This window comes from Microcaecilia unicolor, chromosome 12 (assembly GCF_901765095.1).
Source record: "Microcaecilia unicolor chromosome 12, aMicUni1.1, whole genome shotgun sequence".
Classification (NCBI taxonomy): domain Eukaryota; kingdom Metazoa; phylum Chordata; class Amphibia; order Gymnophiona; family Siphonopidae; genus Microcaecilia; species Microcaecilia unicolor.
The window spans coordinates 23,824,176-23,845,039 of NC_044042.1; the positions used below are offsets into that span (position 1 = coordinate 23,824,176).

The following is a 20,864-nucleotide window of genomic DNA, read 5'->3' on the forward strand; positions in this document are numbered from 1 at the left end:
CAGAGTATTTAGGCATCCAACTTTGAGATTTATGTTCATAAATTGGCCTCTTTGAAAGTGCATCACTTTACACTCAATATTTCATTAAACTCTTAATTTTAGAAGCATAAAAAGTGGGTGGGAACAGGGGCGGATTTAGGGCCGGAAGAAAAAAGTATCAACTTAGCGTTGATTTTCAGCACTAGGTAAATGGACGGCAGGCCTACATTCATAAGGATAATTTTTAAGCTTCTAAAATAAGATTCATTTTCAGCTGAAAACGTATGCTCCTGTTTTACTGAAAAGCGGGCACAAATTTAGGAGCATAAGTTTAGGAGCTCAGCCTTTTCTTGAATATCGTGCCCTTAGTGGCTACTAGGGGACAGTACTCACCCTGTGGTGATGTCATCATCCTCCGTCATCGTCTTCCCCATCAGGTCACTGTCACTCATGTAGCCAGACTTTCCGTCCACCTCGTCGGTGTCCAGGTTCTCTATGAGCTCCAGACGGGAGATGTGGCTTAGCTTGCTGGGGCTGCGCATGGGCATGGTATGGGAATAATGGGCTCGGTCACCATGCATGTACCAACTGGGGCTCCCTTCTGAACGGCAGCTCCCACCCACCGAGGGTGCGTCACCAGCCTGCAACCGGGGGCTGGACTGACCGTATCGCCAGGAGATGGGAGAGGAGCGGTTCGAAAGGCTGGAGATGCTTCTGGGATTGGCATCGTCACTATCATAACTGCAAGTCATTTCCAAGGAACTGCAAAGGGGAAAAAAAAAGTTATAAAAGTCAGTAAAATCTAGAACCTCTTACACATAAGTCTTTTTTTTTTAATCCTTTGGATTAAAAGCTTCCTTCTGTCTCATCCCTCAGCTAGGATTATTTATTTATTAGGATTTATTTACCACCTTTTTGAAGGAATTTACTCAATGCACTGTACAGTAAGAATAGATCAGACATGAGCAATAGGCGATTACAGCAGTAAAAATATTCAACAAACAATACAAAGTATGGCATGGTATACTACTTGCAATGTCAACACAATACAGTAATACCTCGGTTTTCGTTGACTTCAGTTATCGTCGGTTTCAGTTTTCGTTAATTTTTTCCGCGAAAAATTTGTCTTGGATTTCGTCGGCGTACCCACGTGACCTCGCTAATTTTGCAAAAACAAAGGGCGACCCACGCGTTCTCCTGCTCAGTGTGGCGTTGTTTCTCATTGTGTGAGCATCACCCCGCGCGTCTAGCCAAACAATTCCATATGGAAATAATTGCCTCGGTTTTTGTCGGTTTCGGATTTCGCCGATTGTTTTCGGACGGATTATCAACGAAAACTGAGGTATCACTGTACGTAATAGAACATTGTAATTGATAGTGAAGGGTAAGGCAAAGTTGTAACATATAGATGGGTAAGAAAGTAGGAAGAGTTAGAAAGTAAGGTGACTGATTTGAAGAAAGTTGCACATGAGGTCAAAGAGATGGTTAAATATTATCTCAGCTAGAGTAGCTAGTATGATTTTGTTTACCCCTATCTATAGACGTCCCTCTTCCAAGTTTTATTTCCTCACCCTCCCCACTCCATCGCCCAGCCACCCACAGTAACAACCAGAGTTACAGGGGCCGGATGGTGAGGAGGTGTCACAGACCACAGCTCTCTCTGGAAGCCATTATACACACATCTTTACCCCAGTAACTATGAGAAGACCACCAACACATGGGAACTGCCCAATACCATAATGAGTGCTTTGAGTTGTGATGCAAGATGGTTTCACACCACACTCTTAGTTAAAATAACAGCTCCTTTAAACCATATTTCCAGTTGTTCTTGAACACATTTCAAACCTTGGAAAGTATGTTTTTAATAATCCGCTGAATCAAATTAACAGAAAACTAATATTGGAATAAGATGAAAGTGAAGTCACTGTGCATCCAATAAACGTCAGCCTGTTATTTAAGACATCTGTATCCAGCTGTGTTGGAGATGCCGATCCTCTCCCCCATGGTGAAAAACTTGCGTGTGACGTGCAGTGCAATGAATACAGAAAAATGCAGCTCTGAAAATCATGTATTGGGGATCACTGCTGCCTCTTGAAATAGTTGACAAGAAGCAGAGCTGAGGACAGAGGGATTATTGGATGAGTAGGAGCGATCAGAAATGTAAACACTGCATTCCACCTCTGTCTCGATTTCCTCCGAGCAAAAAGCCAACGTTCCTTTAGTGCAGTGGTTCTCAACTCAGTCCTTGGGACACACCCAGTTGGTCCGGATTTCAAGATATCCACAAACAATATGCATGAGAGAGATTTGCATGCACTGTCTCCATTCTATGCAAATCTATTTCATGTGGGTGTCCTGAAAACCTGACTGGCTGGGTGTGTCCCAGGACTGGGTTGAGAACACTGGCTTATAGCGATTCTTAACCTTCTCCTCAGTATACATCCATCCAGCCAAATATTCAGGATATGCACCATGAATATGAGTTAAATACATTTCCGTAGCATGGAGGCAGTGCATGCAAATCTTTCTCATGCATATTCATTGTGGAGATCCTGTACACCAGGGCTCCGAAGGCAGGATTAAGGCTGCTTTCTCTTAAAGAGATGATACCACTCAGTCCTCCTTCTACCAAGCCATCCCAAAAAAACACTTCTACACATTCTGCCAAGCCACAGACCCCTTCTCTACTCCTTTTCTCCTGAACTTGTATAGGATCCCCTCTAGGCCTTGGCCCCAGGTGACTTCCTTATCCTGCTCATTCTTTCTACCTAACCCTTCAGGAACCTGTGGTTTCAAGCTGCCTGTGTGCTCTCACATTATGGTGGCATGGTTTGACCTGCTCAGCTTGCTGGATATAAGAACACAAGAGTAGCCATACTGGGTCAGACCAATGGTCCATCTAGCCCAGTATCCAGTTTTCCAAACAGTGGGCAAGCCAGGTCACAAGTACCTGGCAGAAACCCAAATCGTGGCAACATTCCAGAACCCCAAAGAGTAACAAAGATTCTGGAATCATAACGAACAGCAAGATTCCGTGAAGAATCTGAAAGAGTAGCAAGATTCTGGAACCCTAAAGAGTAGCAACATTTCATGCTACAAATCCCAGGGTAAGCAGTTGTTTCCCTTGTCTGTCTCAATAGCAGACTATGGACATTTCCTCCAGGAATTTGTCCAAACCTTTTCAAGTTTTGCATTCTCAGCATACAATACAGAAGTACTAGCTCTATGCATCTTTCTTCTGGACACAAAACCAGAGGCACCTCCTGCTGCATCTGGCCCTTGGTTGCCCTGCCCTGAGAGTATATAAGTTCCTTTCATTTCCTGGGTTCTTCTGTTTGTCTGTCCTATTTAGATTGTGAGCTCTTTGAGCAGGGACTGTATGGTGTACAGCGCTGCGTATGTCTTGTAGCGCTATAGAAGCGTTAAGTGGTAGTAGTAGTACATATAGAAGCATATTTTCAAAGCACTTACACTTACAAAGTTCCATAGGTTACTGTAAAACTTTGTAAGTCTATGTGCTTTGAAAATGAGCCCCTATAGACACCCTGTTATAAAATGAATGGCAATTTTTAAAGTCATTTACCCATATAAGTAGGGATTTACCTAGACAAACTGGCTTTCTAAAAACTGCCCTCATTCACCAGAGGAGTTAATTTTTCAAAATTATTGGCAGTGTTAACCCCTATGGAAATGACCTCACCCTGGACAGAGTAAAGGAGTTTATTCAATATTGGGGTTGCTCAAGCACCCACAGAGCTGGCTCCTATGTCATTCAAAAAGAAAGAAGTAGGGGTCTAGTGGGCAAATATAGATTAGAAAGAGTTTTTTTTTAACACGTCATAATTTTCCACGCTTAGCGATTCTAGCTACGCTCAGGAAAGTTTGATTCGTGCTTCAGGAAAGTTCTTTTTCGATGTTTATTGCTTGCTCAACACTACCTTTTCTGAAAGAACTGTAAATAGCAGTGTATATGACCCCTGAGGTAGGCAGATCATCGTCGAAACATGGTGCCGTGTTGGTTTTTTTTTTATGTGAAGTGCTTAAAAATAAAACATAGGTGTTTTGTTTCCTGTTTGTGCTTTTTTCCTATCTCACTCACTCATCTGGCTAACATTATGCATAGGGTTCTATATTTTTAGAAGTGGAGTATGCGTACATAAGTACATAAGCACCGCAATACTGGGAAAAGACCAAGGGTCCATCAAGTCCAGCATCCTGACAGCAGCCAATCCAGGCTTCAAGAACCAGGCAACCTCCCCCCCCCCCCCCCCAAAAAAAATTTTTTTTAAATAATGTTCAATGGACTTTTCCCTCAGGAATCTGTCCAAACCCCCTTTAAATTCCGTAAGGCCAGCTGCTGTCACTACATTCTCTGGCAATGAGTTCCAGAGTCTAACTACACACTGAGTAAAGAAAAACTTTCTCCTATTTGTTTTAAATCTACCATATTCTAGCTTCATCTTGTGTCCCCTGGTTTTGTTATTGTTTGAAAGTGTAAACAAACGCTTCACATCTGTCCGCTCTACTCCGCTCATTATCTTGTAGACTTCTATCATATCACCCCTCAGCCGCCTTTTCTCCAAGCTGAAGAGCCCTAACCTTCTCAGCCTTTCCTCATAGGGAAGTCGGTCCATTCCCTTTATCATTTTCGTCGCCCTTCTCTGCACCTTTTCTAATTCCTTTATATCTTTTTTGAGATGCAGCGACCAGAATTGGACACAATGCTCAAGATGTGGTTGCACCATGGAGCAATACAACAGCACTATAACATCCTTGTGTTTGTTTTCCTAATAATATTCAACATTCTGTGCGCTTTATTAGCCGCCGCAGCACACTGAGCAGAAGTTTTTAACGTCTTATCAACGATGACTCCCAGATCCCTTTCTAGGTCCATAACGCCTAACGCGGAACCTTGCATGACATAGCTGTAAATGGGGTTCCTCTTACCCACATGCATCACTTTGCACTTGTCAACATTGAACTTCATCTGCCACTTGCACACCCAATCCCCCAGTCTCTGAGGTCCTCCTGTAATCTTTCATGCTCCTTCTGTGACTTGACGACCCTGAATAACTTTGTGTCATCTGCCAATTTAATTACCTCACTAGTTACTCCCATCTCTAGGTCATTTATAAATATGTTAAAAAGCGTAGGGGTGTGTTTTGGGTAGGATCATAAAATAACGGATATAGATTGTCATTTTGTATTTGTACACTGGCTTCCTAAGAGTAATGTAGTAGATGATGGCAGATAAAGACCTGTACAGTCCATCCAGTCTGCCCAACAAGACAAACCCATTATATAAGGTATGATGCTATACTCCTAATACACACCCAATCTAGATTTGTCCCTGCCACGTAGTGTCAAGTCTACATACAATAATTGTTCATAGACTTCTTACTCAGAGAGAAAGCACATACACAAGTCTGCTAGCACTTTGTAGATGGGTCATTCTTCAAGGCAAAGCATTCATGAACTTCCCCTTTGAAACTTAGCTGCAGGGCCGGTCTTAGGCTGAGGTGACCAAGGCGGCCGCATAGGGCCTCGTGCTTAATGGGGCCCAGCGCGGCACGCCTTAACTCTGCCTCCTCCGCTCCATCCCGCACCAGCGCTCACAGTCCGCTGCCAACCACCCTCAATCCAGACCCAGCCAGACTGCTCTGCTGCGTGTGAGCCGGCTGCCTGCCAGAGACTTGCAGCAGCCGGGCTGCAGCGCTCCCTGGCCCTGCTCGCCCAGTCGCCACTCTGGACCGTACCTCTCCTCCTGAGTAAGTCCACAACTCTGACCCCCCCCGGGCCGCGTGGCGTGATGTGTGCGTGAGTGCTGCAGACTGTCTGCAGCAAAGCAGTAGATCCGTCCTGCTTGGTCCTCCTGAGTGACAGACAATCCTGGTCTGCCACTGATGATGCCCCCCCCCCCCCCCCCCCCCGGCAACTTCCTTCTTCAAGGGCGGGACAGGCAGAGAGAGTTGAGAGAGTTCCAGTTCCAGCTTGAACTTCCAGCCGCAGAAACTCAGAGACAGAGTGACAGACAGAGTCAGAGTCTTCTTGAGTCAGAGAGTTGTGGTATATATTTTTAAACAATTTTAATACCTTGGTGGTCTATATGTTTTTATATTGTACATTATATTTTACACATCACTTTATTTTATTGTATATCTTTTCATTTCATTTTTATTTTATTTTTATTTTATTGCCTATATCTATATTATTTTTGCTTATCAATGGGGTGGAGCTAGGGTGGGGGCGGGGCTAGGGCAGGGTGGGTTGGGGCTAGGGTGGGGCCCCACCAAATTGGTCTGCACAGGGCCCCGCACTTGCTAAGACCGGCCCTGCTTAGCTGCACTTTCTACAGGTACTTGACTTTGCACCCAAGCAGACAGTTTGAAAATTGGCCCCATAGCAGCAGTTTCTACACATTTCCCATTCAGGAATAACCCCAAGCAGTGCGGCTGACCACAAACGATGACAAACTGACAAATCAAAATGTAGCCAACAGTTAGTGTGCTGCTGTTGGACGGGGTCAGCAAACTTTTTTGGCTAAGTGCAACCCCCCCCCCCCCTCCCCAAGCAACAGTACTAACAGCCATTACTAGAAGGGGGGCAGACTCAAAAAAGATGTCAGGAAGTATTTTTTCACGGAGAGGGTGGTGGATGCTTGGAATGCCCTCCCGCGGGAGGTGGTGGAGATGAAAATGGTAACGGAATTCAAACATGCGTGGGATGTGCATAAAGGAATCCTATGCAGAAGGAAGGGATCCTTAGGAGCTTAGCCGAAATTGGGTGGCGGAGCAGGTGGGGGAAGAGAGGTTGGTAGTTGGGAGGCGAGGATAGTGGAGGGCAGACTTATACGGTCTGCCAGAGCCGGAGATGGGAGGCGGGACTGGTGGTTGGGAGGCGGGAAATACTGCTGGGCAGACTTATACGGTCTGTGCCCTGAAAAGGACAGGTACAAATTCAAGATATGAGTTTATCTTGGGCAGACTAGATGGACCATGCAGGTCTTTTTCTGTATCATCTACTATGTTACTATGTTACTACAAAGTGGCGAGAGATCCTCCTCTGATGTCAGCAGCATAGCTGTCATCGAGAATCAGTCTCTAGCAGTCCCCCAGCTCCCCCCACTACCACCACCCCTGTCAAAATCCTGCCGACACTCATATCCAGCAGCTAAATACCAGCAGTACTGCAAGCACTTTCAAAATTGATGGGACAGCTCTGTCCCTCTCATGCACTGTGAGGCCATAGTGCAACTTTTTTCAGAACATGTTCATACGTCATGCAGCACACGCGAGAGGTGGAGTTGCAGACTCCTGTTGTAAAACCTAAAATGTTAATGAACAGCTCTTCGGCTGTTGGTACTTGAACTTGCTGGCTGAATGGGGATTTTTATTTATTTTTGTACCCTGCGCTTTCCCACTCATGGCAGGCTCTATGCGGCGGGCAATGGAGGGTTAAGTGACTTGCCCAGAGTCACAAGGAGCTGCCTGTGCAGGGAATTGAACTCAGTTCCTCAGTTCCCCAGGACCAAAGTCCACCACCCTAACCACTAGGCCACTAAAGGGTCTGTATCTTAGAGGGCCGGCTTATGGAATGAGCCAGCTGAGGCACTGGCTCCGGATGCCAAAGCTCAAAGGCACCAAAAGCCAGTTTCACTGGCTCAAGGACAGTGGTGAAAGCATGCTCCTTTGCTCTCACTCAAATTGGCTCAGGGTGCCACAATCCCTCGTGCCAGCCCTGGACTATCTTGGCAATCATCCAGAAGTCTTCTGGAACTTGGGCTGCAAGAAAACCCACTAAGGATGAATCAAAGTTTGATTCCATTGCCATTACGTACTGAATTCTTCATCCAGACATTATAAATTGCTTCCCAGTCTAGTCTCCTTTACGCAGTACTAAAATAAACAATGAAACAACTTCCATGCTTACTCAGCAAGAAACATCAGTTTGTATTTAGAAGGGTGGAGGCATCCCTTAGCCTTTCTCCTGGGACTGAATCAGACTGGATCGGAGCAGCGGGGGGGGGGGGGGGGGGGGGGGGGGGGGGGGGGGAAGCACTAAGTACTGTCACCATTGCCAGCTCATTCCTCTCTGGAAACTGCAGTCTTCAGAAACACAAATGATCATATGCGCCATTCAGAAGGGTTTATTTATTAGGATTTATTTACCGCCTTTTTGAAGGAATTCACTCAAGGCGGTTGTGTCAAGATCACTGTCTAAAATGAGCAAGAGAATATGCTGATGCTGCAAACCTAATGGCCTTATCCAACTGACCAATAGTTTTATCTCATATTAGCAGAAAACCCAGACAGTAGAGGAGAGGGCAGGGAGAAGATGTTAAATCAGGGCCATGTAACTGTAGCTAGGTTAGATCCAATGTTTCCTCTAAGGAGTGGCCTAGATGTGTTCAATTATTTTTTCCAGTGAGTAAACAGAGGCATAGCTAGTATTTTGGATGGGCCCAGAGGTAAATTGGATGGGTCTTTCTATAGCAGATACGTGGATGAAAAAACAATATTTATTAAAATAGGTGGAAATAAAATTAGAAAGCCCGACACAGGCTGTGTTTCGCCCAACTGGGCTGCATCAGGGGCTACAAGACGAACAATTGAATACACATTAATAATTTAAAATTAAAAATTGAAAATGTAATCTCAGCTAATAACACTGAACACCATGAAAAAACATATATGTTAAAATAAGTTAAATATCACAAAGAAATCATCAATATGTGAGTAACAGAGGCATAGCTAGACTCAGTATTTTGGATGGGCCCAGAGGTAAATTGGATGGGCCTTTCCACATGCACATGCCACCCACCCACCACCACCACAGCACACCACACAACAAATATCGTCTCGGAGATATTTTTTAAGAACACCTCCCCCATATCTCCTCCCTCTCCACTGCGGCGTCCCGGCATCTACACTCCTGTCTCTGAACCCTGTCTCTCCCAGATGTACCATAGAGGCATTTTCGGCGCCTCCGGCGATTCATTCTCGCTGCATGCACCAGATTCACAGGATTCCATCTGCTGCATCTCACCCTCGCTGACATCCCTGCCTGTTTCCTGTCTAGCGGAATGCGGCAGATGATAGCCTGCAGGGCCGGCACAAACAGCAGGAATGAATCGCTGCAGGCACCGACGACGCCTGTACCGACATCAGGGAAGGACAGGGTTCAGAGACAGGAGAGTAGACACCGGGATGCCACGGAAGAAGGGGGGGGGACAGAACAGTGTGGCACTGCCGCTGGGTGGGCCTCAGCCAAGAATGGGTGGACCTGTGCCCACCCATGCCCACCCGTAGCTACACCACAGGTGAGCAACAAGTTTTAAAAACCAACTATTTTTGAATGCCAATATTAGTAATGCATTTCTTTATATAGCACAGAAAAAACCACAACATTTTTGTGAGCAACCATGTAAAGCTCCTTGTGACTCTGGGCAAGTCACTTAACCCTCCATTGCCCCATGTAAGCCGCATTGAGCCTGCCATGAGTGGGAAAGCGCAGGGTACAAATGTAACAAAAATAAAATAGATACTATTGGAGATTCTACATGGAATGTTGCTACTCTTTGAGATTTTACATGGAATGTTGCTATTCCACTAGCAACATTCCATGTAGAATCTCCAATAGTAGCAACATTCCATGTAGAAGCCTGCGCAGCCACACTGGTGATCTGCAAGGGCCGACTTCTACATGGAATGTTGCTAGTGGAATAGCAACATTCCATGTAGAATCTCAAATAGTAGCAACAGTGGAGGAGTGGCCTAGTGGTTAGGGTGGTGGACTTTGGTCCTGGGGAACTGAGGAACTGAGTTCGACTCCCACTTCAGGCACAGGCAGCTCCTTGTGACTCTGGGCAAGTCACTTAACCCTCCATTGCCCCATGTAAGCTGCATTGAGCCTGCCATGAGTGGGAAAGCGCGGGGTACAAATGTAACAAAAAATAAAAAAAATAAAAATAAATCTGTAAGAGACACTCCTAAATGTATGAGCAATCGCTCATGCGCTCTACTTAGAGGAAACACTGGCTAGATCCTGTATTTGTGTGTATATATATATATGTATGTGTGTGTGTGTGCCCATGCATGCGTGTGACGGGGGGGGGGGGGGGGGCTGCAGATATATCCATGAATTTGGGGGGGAGGGAGGTTTAGTGAATCAGGCTATTTCTGTAATTATTGACCTTCCTTGTTTGATTCATTTTTAAAGCATAGTAACATAGTAGATGACGGCAGAAAAAGACCTGCACGGTCCATCCAGTCTGCCCAACAAGATAAAGTCATATGTACTACTTTTTGTGTATACCTTACCTTGATTTGTATCTGCCATTTTCAGGGCACAGACCGTAGAAGTCTGCCCAGCACTAGCCCCGCCTTCCAACCACCAGCCCCGCCTCCCCCCACCGGCTTTGTGTTTTATTAAGATACTGGGGAGAGACACCTCTGCTCTTTAACACTGGCAAACTGAGGGTTTATTTGATTTATACTGCACTGGGAAAATGTGCTTCAGTTTAAAATCTGGAAAAAGTGTAGTTGCAGAGATTATCTCGCTGGGAAAGCTCACGTCTGCACTGAAGGAGGATTTGGATGTCTTTTCTCTGATATGGAACCCATTTGGACTTGGCGTGATGAGAGTGGTCTAATTCTGTTGACATCAGTTTACAAAGTCCCTTGTTTCTTTCCCTTCTGTGTGGTTTTTGCTTGCTTGTCTCTAACTGCCGCATATCCTGCTGATGCGTGCAATGTACTGTTTGTGTGTGCCTTTAGAAACAGAGTTACTTAAGAAACAGCTGGCTGGGATTGAAAGCTATGTTGCAAATGCTTCATTTTTGGTTATTAAAGTCTTATAGAATTAAAATTTCACTTCTTTTAAAGTGCTGTGGTTGACACAAAATTACACATCACAAAGAACAGCCAACAAACATCTCAGTGGAAGAATATTTTCCAGGACCAGACCGTTACATCAGTGACCTTACGATAGGGATACTAAAGAGGAAATTCAGAACAGTCCTGGGACATAAGACAAACATTTCAGATTTCACATAAAAGAACTTGTCTTGGGTTTGTTAACTCACTGCCAGAAATAATTCTGCATCATCTTCTTGTTAATGTGATACATCAATCCTCCCTCCTGCCTCCCCACCAAACTTCCCTTTTACACTACTTTAGTAAATTAATATATTTCATGATTCACTTATGTGACCTGGGTGTCCCTAATCCGTTGCAGCTGAGAGTGAAGTTTCTTTGTTATTCCTTTTCAGGGGTGGACTGCCCTGGAAGCAGCATAAGTAATAAAAGCCTAACACTGCTCTAGCTGGATTCCTAACTGGGATGGGCCCAGGGGAGGAGTTAGTTGGGTTCCTTATGTAAGGATCCTTTCAGAATCCTCATCAGCCCACTATTATTTATTTGTTACATTTGTACCCCGCGCTTTCCCACTCATGGCAGGCTCAATGCGGCAGGCAATGGAGGGTTAAGTGACTTGCCCAGAGTCACAAGGAGCTGCCTGTGCCGGGAATCGAACTCAGTTCCTCAGGACCAAAGTCCACCACCCTAACCACTAGGCCACTCCTCCACTCCTGGTTTCAGGACTACACCATCTTAGGAAGTTTGCATCAGAGTGGGTGGGAACATGGCAGGTCTCCAGCATGACCTAGTCTAAAAGGTCCTGCATAAGGTTACCATTTTTTGTCCTCATAAAAAGAGGACACTTGCCCCGCCCCATTTCATGCCCTTGTCCCGCCCCCTTCGCGCCATCACCCTGCCCCTTTCGTGCCATCGCCCCGCCCCCGGTCGCCCCCTTTTTCCCCATCACCTTCCCTCCCCCCGTCACCTCCCCTCCCCTTATGCTACTATCCCTGGTGGTCTAGAGGTACCTCTTCGCTCGGGGCAGGAAAGAAAGAGCCCCCGCTTTCCTGCCCGGAGCGCTGCTGCTAGCTGCCCTGCTGCATCCTGTGCGAGTCCGGCTCTCAGCGTTTCAAAATGGCCGCCGAGAGTTGAAGCAGCCTCGCGAGACTTCAACTCTCGGTGGCCATTTTGAAACGCCGAGAGCCGGACTCGCACAGGATGCAGCAGGGCAGCTAGCAGCAGCGCTCCGGGCAGGAAAGAGGGGGCTCTTTCTTTCCTGCCCCGAGCGAAGAGGTACCTCTAGACCACCAGGGATAGTAGCGTAAGGGCAGGGGAAGGGAGTCCTGCACCCGCCTCCGCCCCCCGCCAGCCAGCCCATTTGTCCAGAAATCCGGACAAACGGGCAGGCTGGCCAAATCCGTCCGGACGCCCGGACATGCCCTCAAAAAGAGGACATGTCCGGGTAAATCCGGACGTATGGTAACCCTAGTCCTGCACCTCCTTTCCATCCTAGCTCCTCTTGTGATGAGTTCTGGCTGGTGACCACAGTGCTAAGGTAGGGGAACTGCTGGAGAAGGAAAAAGGGGAGATGCTGGACTTGGTATAAGGAAGAGGGGGCAGGGAAATGTTGTACTGTGACAACAATGGTGAAGGGGTGTAAGAAGGAAAAGAAAGTGGAGATAAGGAACGTGCTGGGCCATTGAGAGTATGGGGTGGTTCTGGACTATTGGGGAGAGAGAGAGAGAGACAAAGAGATGTGGACTGCATGAAGGAAAAGAGATGAAAATGGGGCGATGCTGAATCAGTGGGGAGGTTCTGGGCTACATGGGAGAAGAGATTCTTTACTGTAGGGGAAGAGTAAGAAGAGAGATGCTAGACTGGGTGGGGGAGGGGAAGAGCGAGAGGAGAGATGCTAGACTAGGCAAGGAAGGAAAACAGCGAGAGGAGATATGCTAGACTGGGTGGGATGGGGACACATGAGAGTAGAGTTGCTAGACTGGGGGTAGGGAGAAGCACAAGAGGAGAGATGTTGGATTAGGGGGGAGGGGAAGAACGCGAGAAGAAATGCTAGACTGGGTGAGGGGAGCGTAAGATGAAAAATAGCATTTAATTTCCAAGATTTCAGCCAGTTCTCCTACATCTGCCAGCATAGGGAAGTAATGTATGTATTCCAAATCCCTTCTTCTTGTAGGAAAAGATCCTTATTAGCAAGGAAGAAAACTTGATTGAGTTGCAGTTTATATCTGTCAAAACTACAATTAATACTACTACTACTTATTTCTATAGAGCCACTAGACATATACAGCCCTGTAAATAAACACATTAGAGACTACAATCTATTCATGACAACCAAACAGGACAAAATGGGATTAAGATGTTACAATTAAACAATTAATATCTACAAAATAAAATCAAAATTTCAGATCACTGCTGGTCGGTTAAATGTAAGAAAGAGACACTGAAAAAAGGAGACTAGGAGGAACTTTAAGGTGTTCTCCCTTACCTGTGAGATACCTGGGAGCCTCTCAGACTAGACATGGTCTCCTCCAGGTTCTGCCGGAGATCCAAAACATTCTGAACTGTCCGCTTCCTCTGTGACTCGGGATCTGCAGGGAACAAAGAAAAACACTCACCATAACAGAGTGAAGAAAGTCAATTGGTATATCAGACATTCCTTAATTTTATCTATTACAGGGGGCAAGGCCTTAAGGCAGAGGATGTCAGATGGGTAAAGGTGCTTTGGGGACTTTTAAACCACTTCCTGCTCTCCAAATCCCAAATTCCAGCTGCCTGCATTCTGAGCTGAGAGAGAACACAAGTGACATCAGGGAAGAAATGAAAGAGGAGAGGAAGGAGAGAGAGAGAGAGAAGCAGAAAACAGCAATATTTCAGGAATACCCTGGGAAGGCAGTAATACCTGGCATCCATTAACTCTGCAAAGCAACACAGTTAATTTTGGAAATTCAGAGGCCAAACAGACCTATAGTAAGTGGTACATGGCTGGTTTGTGAACAGCATTGTGACATCATACCCAAAAAATAAAGCAATGTATCCTCCATGGCATTCTGTTGTGATGGACCAGAAAATTTACACCATAATATATAATGTTTAATAACCGGTGCCCTGGATATTTATCCATTTGACTCCGTTGGATACAGGAGAGACAAAGGGCTAGGGCCAGACAGATGCTTCTATGAGGTGCTTTTTTGACGACTGCATAGGAAGTGACATCAGAGACAGACACATTTTTCAATCAGTTTGGGAGCTCTCTCACCTCGCTATTCTTTCAGCAGATAATTTAATAACAATTACATTTTCTTTGCTTACGCAAGGGGACAAATTTCTTTCATTTGATGCAGTGAAGAGCCTGTTGATGGTTACCATGGAAACACGAGGGACCTACACAGCGGCAGAAGCACTGAACTTGCTTTTTCCAACAGACATACATGCTTCCCTTCCTCACATGAGCTCATACAGGGCAACCTCACCTTGAGTACTACGTTCAGTTCTGGTCGATATAGCGAAATTAGAAAAGGTTCAAAAGAAGAGCAACCAAAATGATAAAGGGGATGGACCTCCTCTCATATGAGGAAAGGCTAAAGAGGTGTGGGCTCTTCGGCTTGGAAAAGAGAAGGCTGAGGGGGGATATGATTGAGGTCTACAAAATCCTGAGTGGTGTAGAATGAGTAGAAGCGAATCGACTTTTTACTCGTTCCAAAAGTACAAAGACTAGGGGACACTCAAGGAAGCTACATGGAAATACTTTTAAAACAAACAAGAGGAAATATGTTTTCATTCAATGAATAGTTAAGCTCTGGAACTCTTTGCTGGAGGATGTAGTAACAGTGGTTAGTATATATGGGTTTAAAAAAGGTTTGGACAAGTTCCTGAAGGAAAAGTCTGTAGTCTAGTATTGAGACAGACATAGGGAAGCCAATGCTTTCCTAGGGATTCTACATGGAATGTTGCCACGATTTGGGGTTCTGCCAGGTACTTGTGACCTGGATTGACCACTGTTGGAAACAGAATACTGGGCTAGATGGACCATTGGTCTGACCCAGTATGGCTACTCTTATGTTATGTTTTTATGTTAATTCTATAACCAGGTGCCAAAATTTAGGTGTGCTGATACTGCACACGGAGCACCAATTGTATAACAGCATCTGCGCATCAAGATATCATTATAGAATACTAGTTTAAGTTAGCAGCAATGCACCTATATTCAGGCAGCTCACTTATGCCAGATCTATGGCTGGTGTAAATGTACATGCCTAAATATTCGACTGATTGTCTAGCTTTGACTTTCCCATCAATTCAAAATATTAAATATAAATCTGATTTTACATCATCTTTTGCTTTTCAAGTAGCTAAATTCTGGAACAACTTGGGGCTCATTTTCAAAGGAGAAAAGTGTCTGAAAAAATGGAATAAAGTGGCATTTGGACGGCTTTCTCTGAAAAATGTCAAAACTGCGATTTTCGAAACTCAAATTTGAGATATTTTTCTCAGCAGTGCGTGGAAATCAAAAGGGGATGTGCTGGGGGTGGGATTTGGGAAATCCCAAAAGGTGGACTTTTTTCTGCCATACTGGAACAAAGCAAAAACATACAGGGCTAAAAGTTACATGTTTTGGACTGTTTCAATCATGTCTAAGTTATAAAAGATGCCCAAAATGGCCAGACAACCACAGGAGGAATTAAGGCATGACCCCCCCCCCCCTTACTTCCCAAGTGGTCACTGACCCCCTCCCGTCCCGTAAAGATGTGAAAAAAACAGTACATACCAGCCTCTATGACAGCTTCAGATGTTATGGCCAGCCCTATTAGAGCAGCAAGCAGGTCCCTGGAGTAGCCTAGTGATCAGTGCAGTGCACTATAGAGAAGAGGACCCAGGCCCATATCCCACTTTGTTACACTTGTGGTGGAAAGTGTGAGCCCTCCAAAACCCAAAAAAACCTATTGTACCCAAATATACAGGTTACCCTGCAGGCATTAGGGGTTATTGTAGTGGTGTACAGTTGGGTATAGTAGGTTTCCGATGGGCTTTGGAGTGCTCACCATCAAACATATAAATGGCAAGTGACCGACGCACCTGCAAATGCGCAGTAGAGACTTCCCTCTCTGCCCTGCCCTCGCGTCGACGTGATGACGTCAGAGGGTGGAACAGAGAGGGAAACGGAGTCGGACTGTTGGACGCTGCCGCTGGAGCCTGGAAACGAACATTGCGCGCACCAACCTCCACCCTCCCCCCCATCCCCGCTGCCGCTCCCGCCCCCCTCTGTATCGGGCCCCCTGCACTGACCTGACAGCGCCTCTCACCTCCGTGTGGAAGCGCTGCAGGCAGCAGCAGAGCGATCTGCTGCTGCCTGCAGCGCTTTCACACAAAGGTGAGAGGCGCTGTCAGATCAGTGCAGGGGGCCCAGCACGGAGGAGGGAGGGAGCGGCGGTGAGGAGGGTAGCTGGAGATCTCGCCCCTTTTAATGGGCTTAACGGCTAGTACAATATAAGGGGGTAAGAGTGAGATGTGTACCTGGGAGCTTTTACGTGCAGTCCACTGCAGTGTCCCCTAAGGTGCTCCACTGCTCTGCTAGGATATCTGTGTGACCAGTCTACTAAGAATGCTGCCCCCCCCCCCCCCCCCCCCACCCAATACATCCTAATGGCTTGTTTTTGAGTTTTTTCCCTTAAGCCATTTTTTTTTTCCGAAAATGGTCCTAAAGGATAGACGCACTGAGCACAAAACATCTAGCAAATGGCCATTTTTGAAACAAAGAGTTGGACATTTTTCTGGTTTGAAAATGGCCGTGTTCAGTACTAGATTTTTAGATGTTTTTCCCAAAACATCCAAAATCAGATTTAAGTGTCATATTGAAAATGCCCCTCCACACCTTTAAATATAAGAGCTAAAAACAATTACAAGTTATTTTGTAGGCTGTTTCTTATTTAGAAAATTCTATAATGTATCTTTGCTGGTGGGGGTCCCCAACCCCCGCCAGCCGAAGTCCTCTTCTCCGGTACGGCCGCGTTGCTGATCTGCAAGGACAGGCTTCTGTTTCTGTGAGTCTGACATCCTGCACGGTACCCGGCGGCGGAGGGGGAGGGTTGATGGTGGGAGGAAGGGTCGAAGTGGTTGGCGGCGGGGAGGGCCAGGTGCCAAATCTACAGGGGCCCATGCCCCCATGGCCCCACATAGCTACGCCCCTGCTATGGATGTCGCAGAGGACAAACTGTTCTTAAACACATGCCCCAAGATTGAGGGCATGCACACACAACAGGAATAAAAAAATGAATTGTGTGTGAATTAAACTAAAGTTCTTACAAGAGGAACAGACTGGAGTCATTTTTCGTTTTCAGTAATTTGTAGCTATAACTAGTTTAACAAAAGATGTTATAACAATTAGTAAGTTAACTCATTAGATGTGCAAGCCAGCAACAAGACCCATTAATTGTTAGTTTTATAAATAGCTTTTTAAACAATACAAAGCAGGGAGTCTGTTCTTCCCTTGCTTTAACACCTACGCTCACAGAACACTGATCTAAAATGGCTTATAAAGTGTTATTTATTGTTAAGCACAGCCCAGAAATGTCGCTACCAGCTGACCTTCTCTCCACCACCACACTCAACTCCCCCACCCCACAGCAGCTGTAAAAGACAAAGCCTAGTCACCCCATGACAGTAACCAGTCTGTGCTGTTTTAAATCTTAGGAAGAAGGAGCAAGGCAGGGAGTGGAACCACCAAGGAAAGAGAAAAGGCCACGCCTACATACTCCTCCCACTTCCAACATCCAGGAACAATGTTTTTTCAGGGACCATCCGTGTCCCTTTTGGGTTTACATGCTTATAGACTCACTCAGAAGGGTAATCTGGAACCCACTCTGGCTTGGCACCCAGGGCAGTCACTCTTCTTGCCTACCCCTCTGTCTTGTCAACGGCTCTCTCCCTTCCCCACCCACACACACACCACTTCTAGCTGTACTGCCAATTCAACTAGGGGGCACTTTGGTCTTTGCCTGATTAAAGGTTTCAGGTTTCACATACCAAGTTATATAGAATGAGGGTCTCAAGCTGGGAACAGAAAATAACAAGAGAAAAAGGGTTTGGAAGAGGCACAAGGAAAAGAATACCAAGCTGTGCTTGTGATCTATTCAACACTCAACAGCTAAATCCAGCAATACACAATGTACTTTCTCTGCTTGTCCAGATCCCCATATCACACCGTCTCCATTCTGATCTGAAACTTTCCTTGGCTCTTCTTCCTATTTTCCTAGATTTCTTATTATTAACAATCAAAGTGAACACTTTTTTTCATTTTAGCCATTTTGTTTTAAGATCTCCTTCCCAGAAGTCATTGTACAGTGATTTATCCTGTAGTCTTGGTTTTTCGGGTGAAGCTGCTAAGCAGCAGCTCTACACCTTTATTCACGGCTGATACAAGGGAGAGAGAGCCCTGTGATCATCTCTGGGGGTGGAGTAGGATGAGGCAAAGAAGAAAGTTAATGTGCAATTTCTCCCCTTCATCCCCTCTCTAATGAGCAGCAATTTCAGGGTGACCATTACTCAAAATTCCCACATAAAAGAAAGCGTATTGTTGTGTAGATTCATAGTGACACTGTCTGGGGCACTGGCAGGCAGATAGAAGACCAGTGTGGATAATATGAGAAAGGTGTTTCAGTTGAAAGCAGATTATGGGAATGTGTTATCGACAGGTCTGCCCAAGAAGTCCTTGAGAAGCATCCAACACTTGAAGAGACAGGGGGCCTGGAAGTTAAGGATCAAGCTCAACCGAGGTTACAGACTCTTCATCAACTCCCAGTTGAACTTCGTAGGATGTTTAAAAATGTTGTCCTGAGCCTTTAAGATCATGCATGGATTGGGCCCGGGATACCTTGCTGGGTTGTTGATGTCTTATAAACCAGGTAGTAGGTTGATGTCCGCCCAAAGGAATTGGATCTGTAACCCACCAAGAACGATGGTGGGACTGGGTTTTTTTTTTTCATTTGTGTCACCCTATCTATAGAATCAGTTACTTGATGTTCTTCAGAGATGAGTTTTCCTAAGGTTCTGGAAAGAGGCAAAGGCATGGCTTAAGAGGAGGAGAGCAGATGGGGGCAATCTGGTGCAATTGTTTTCAGAAATGTGTTACATAGAGTTACATTGTGTTTGCTCTTACTTCATATATATTTTAGTTTTAAGAGAGAATACAATGCGGAAGGACTAAGGTTTGATGCAGCAGTCTTGCGAGACTGTAGAGACCCGTGAGACTACAGCGGGAAGGCTCAGCTGCCATTTTGAAAACACGGCGGTGCTGGGCAGAACAGCAGTGGTGGACAGGAAAGAGTGGGGTTCTTTCTTGCCCCTGAAGAAGCCATTAGACCAGGGGTAGGCAACTCCGGTCCTCGAGAGCCGCAGGCAGGTCAGGTTTTCAGGATATCCACAATGAATATGCATGAGATAGATTTGCATACCATGGAGGCAGTGCTTGCAAATCTATCTCCTGCATATTCATTGTGGAGAACCTGACCTGCCTGCGGCTCTCGAAGACCGGAGTTGCCTACCCCTGCATTAGACCACCAGGGCCCTTCAAAGTAGGACTGGAAAGGGCCCACTGAGGCTCGGGGGACTGTGGTGTGTGGGAAAAGGAGGCAGCTGTGGTGGGGGTGGGAAGGGAGGCAGTGCGGCGGCTCAGATCACCTGCACTGCCCAGAGACCCAGATCACTATCAGTCCACCTCTGATCTCTTGCTCATTCACTATGGCTATTCCAAACACCTGACTGCCTTTGAGATACTTACCCCTTGGAAAGCTTAAAGAATCAGAGGATCCCCTTCCGAAAATGAAAATCAGAAATCTCCCTACAAAGTTCTAAAGAATGGGGAGGACGTAAACTCAACCTCCAATACCACACTTTGAGAAAAATGCAACTATCTTAACTGAGCATGAAATAGGCAATCACAGCACGCATACACACAGACAGCTGGATACACTTACTAAAAGCAATTAGATGTATTTTTTTTTTTTACATTTTAGAACAACAGGAATAAAATGAGGGTGATCACATTCAATCATGCATGAAGCAGCAGCTTCAGGGTAAGGTAATCCTTCTGGTTCTATTATTTTGGCATCCACAAGGTGGTGCTCTCACACTTTGCCATGCTGAAGGTCTGCAATGTTAATCTCGGCTATGTACTTACAAATGTTGTTATATGTATATGTAGCTGCCAGTAAACCTGCTAGAAAGCAGTGACCAGGGTGCAAACCATTAGACCAAAGCTTCCCAAAATTGTCTTGGGAGAACCTCAGAGCCAGTTGAATTTTTGGATATCCACAACGAATATGCATGAGATCAATTTACATAAAGGAAATCTGTAATGCATGCAAATAGCTCACATGCATATAAATTATAGATATCCTGAAAACTTGATTGCTTGCAGGTCCCCATGACAGCTTTGGAAAGCCTTGTCCCATCCCCCCCACTCCTCATCCTCAGCAAAATTTCAAATGAGTTTTGGTGTTAGGCAGCTCACATCTAATAGTTTTTGTGGCTGTATAGATCTAATTTTTTGTGGACTTATGGACACCAAGCTGCAGATGAATGAGAACATATACATACAGTAAAGCAGCCATCATAGGAGACTCTAATATGCTGTAAACATGTAGTACCAGGGTCTACACACGTGAATGGCATATTTGCTGCAATGCAAATCAAGGCATTAGGGTGTAATCTGGGGTGTTTATGTTAGTGGGTTTGTTCGTATTGTATTGGGATGAGAGGATAAGACAATGTGTTTTTTTCTGTGTTTAGTTTTAGTTGAAATGCATTCACCCATGAGTTCGTGATGTTTAAGCTGAGTGTGATTTCATTGGTGATTTCTGTTAGATCATCTTTGTAAGGGATGTATATTGTGACATCGTCTGCGTAGATGAAAGGGTTGAGGCCTTGGTTGGATAAGGACTTGGCTAGTGGGGTCATCATTAGGTTGAAAAGGATCGGTGATAGTGGTGATCCTTGAGGTCCTCCGCAGTCTGATTT

At 45.5% G+C, this 20,864-nt stretch overlaps 1 protein-coding gene across 1 annotated transcript in view; it reads right to left on the bottom strand.

Moving 5' to 3' along the window:
- Positions 1-368: 368 nt before the first annotated feature.
- The window catches only part of LOC115482095 (neuron navigator 1-like), an 83,945-nt gene continuing 63,449 nt past the window's right edge, over positions 369-20,864 (bottom strand). The window contains exons 2-3 of the mRNA XM_030221660.1: positions 13,339-13,441; positions 369-741 (exon numbers count right to left, since the gene is read on the bottom strand). Of these exons, the coding sequence (XP_030077520.1) occupies positions 369-741; positions 13,339-13,441 (476 nt within the window). The remainder of the gene's footprint in view (positions 742-13,338; positions 13,442-20,864) is intronic.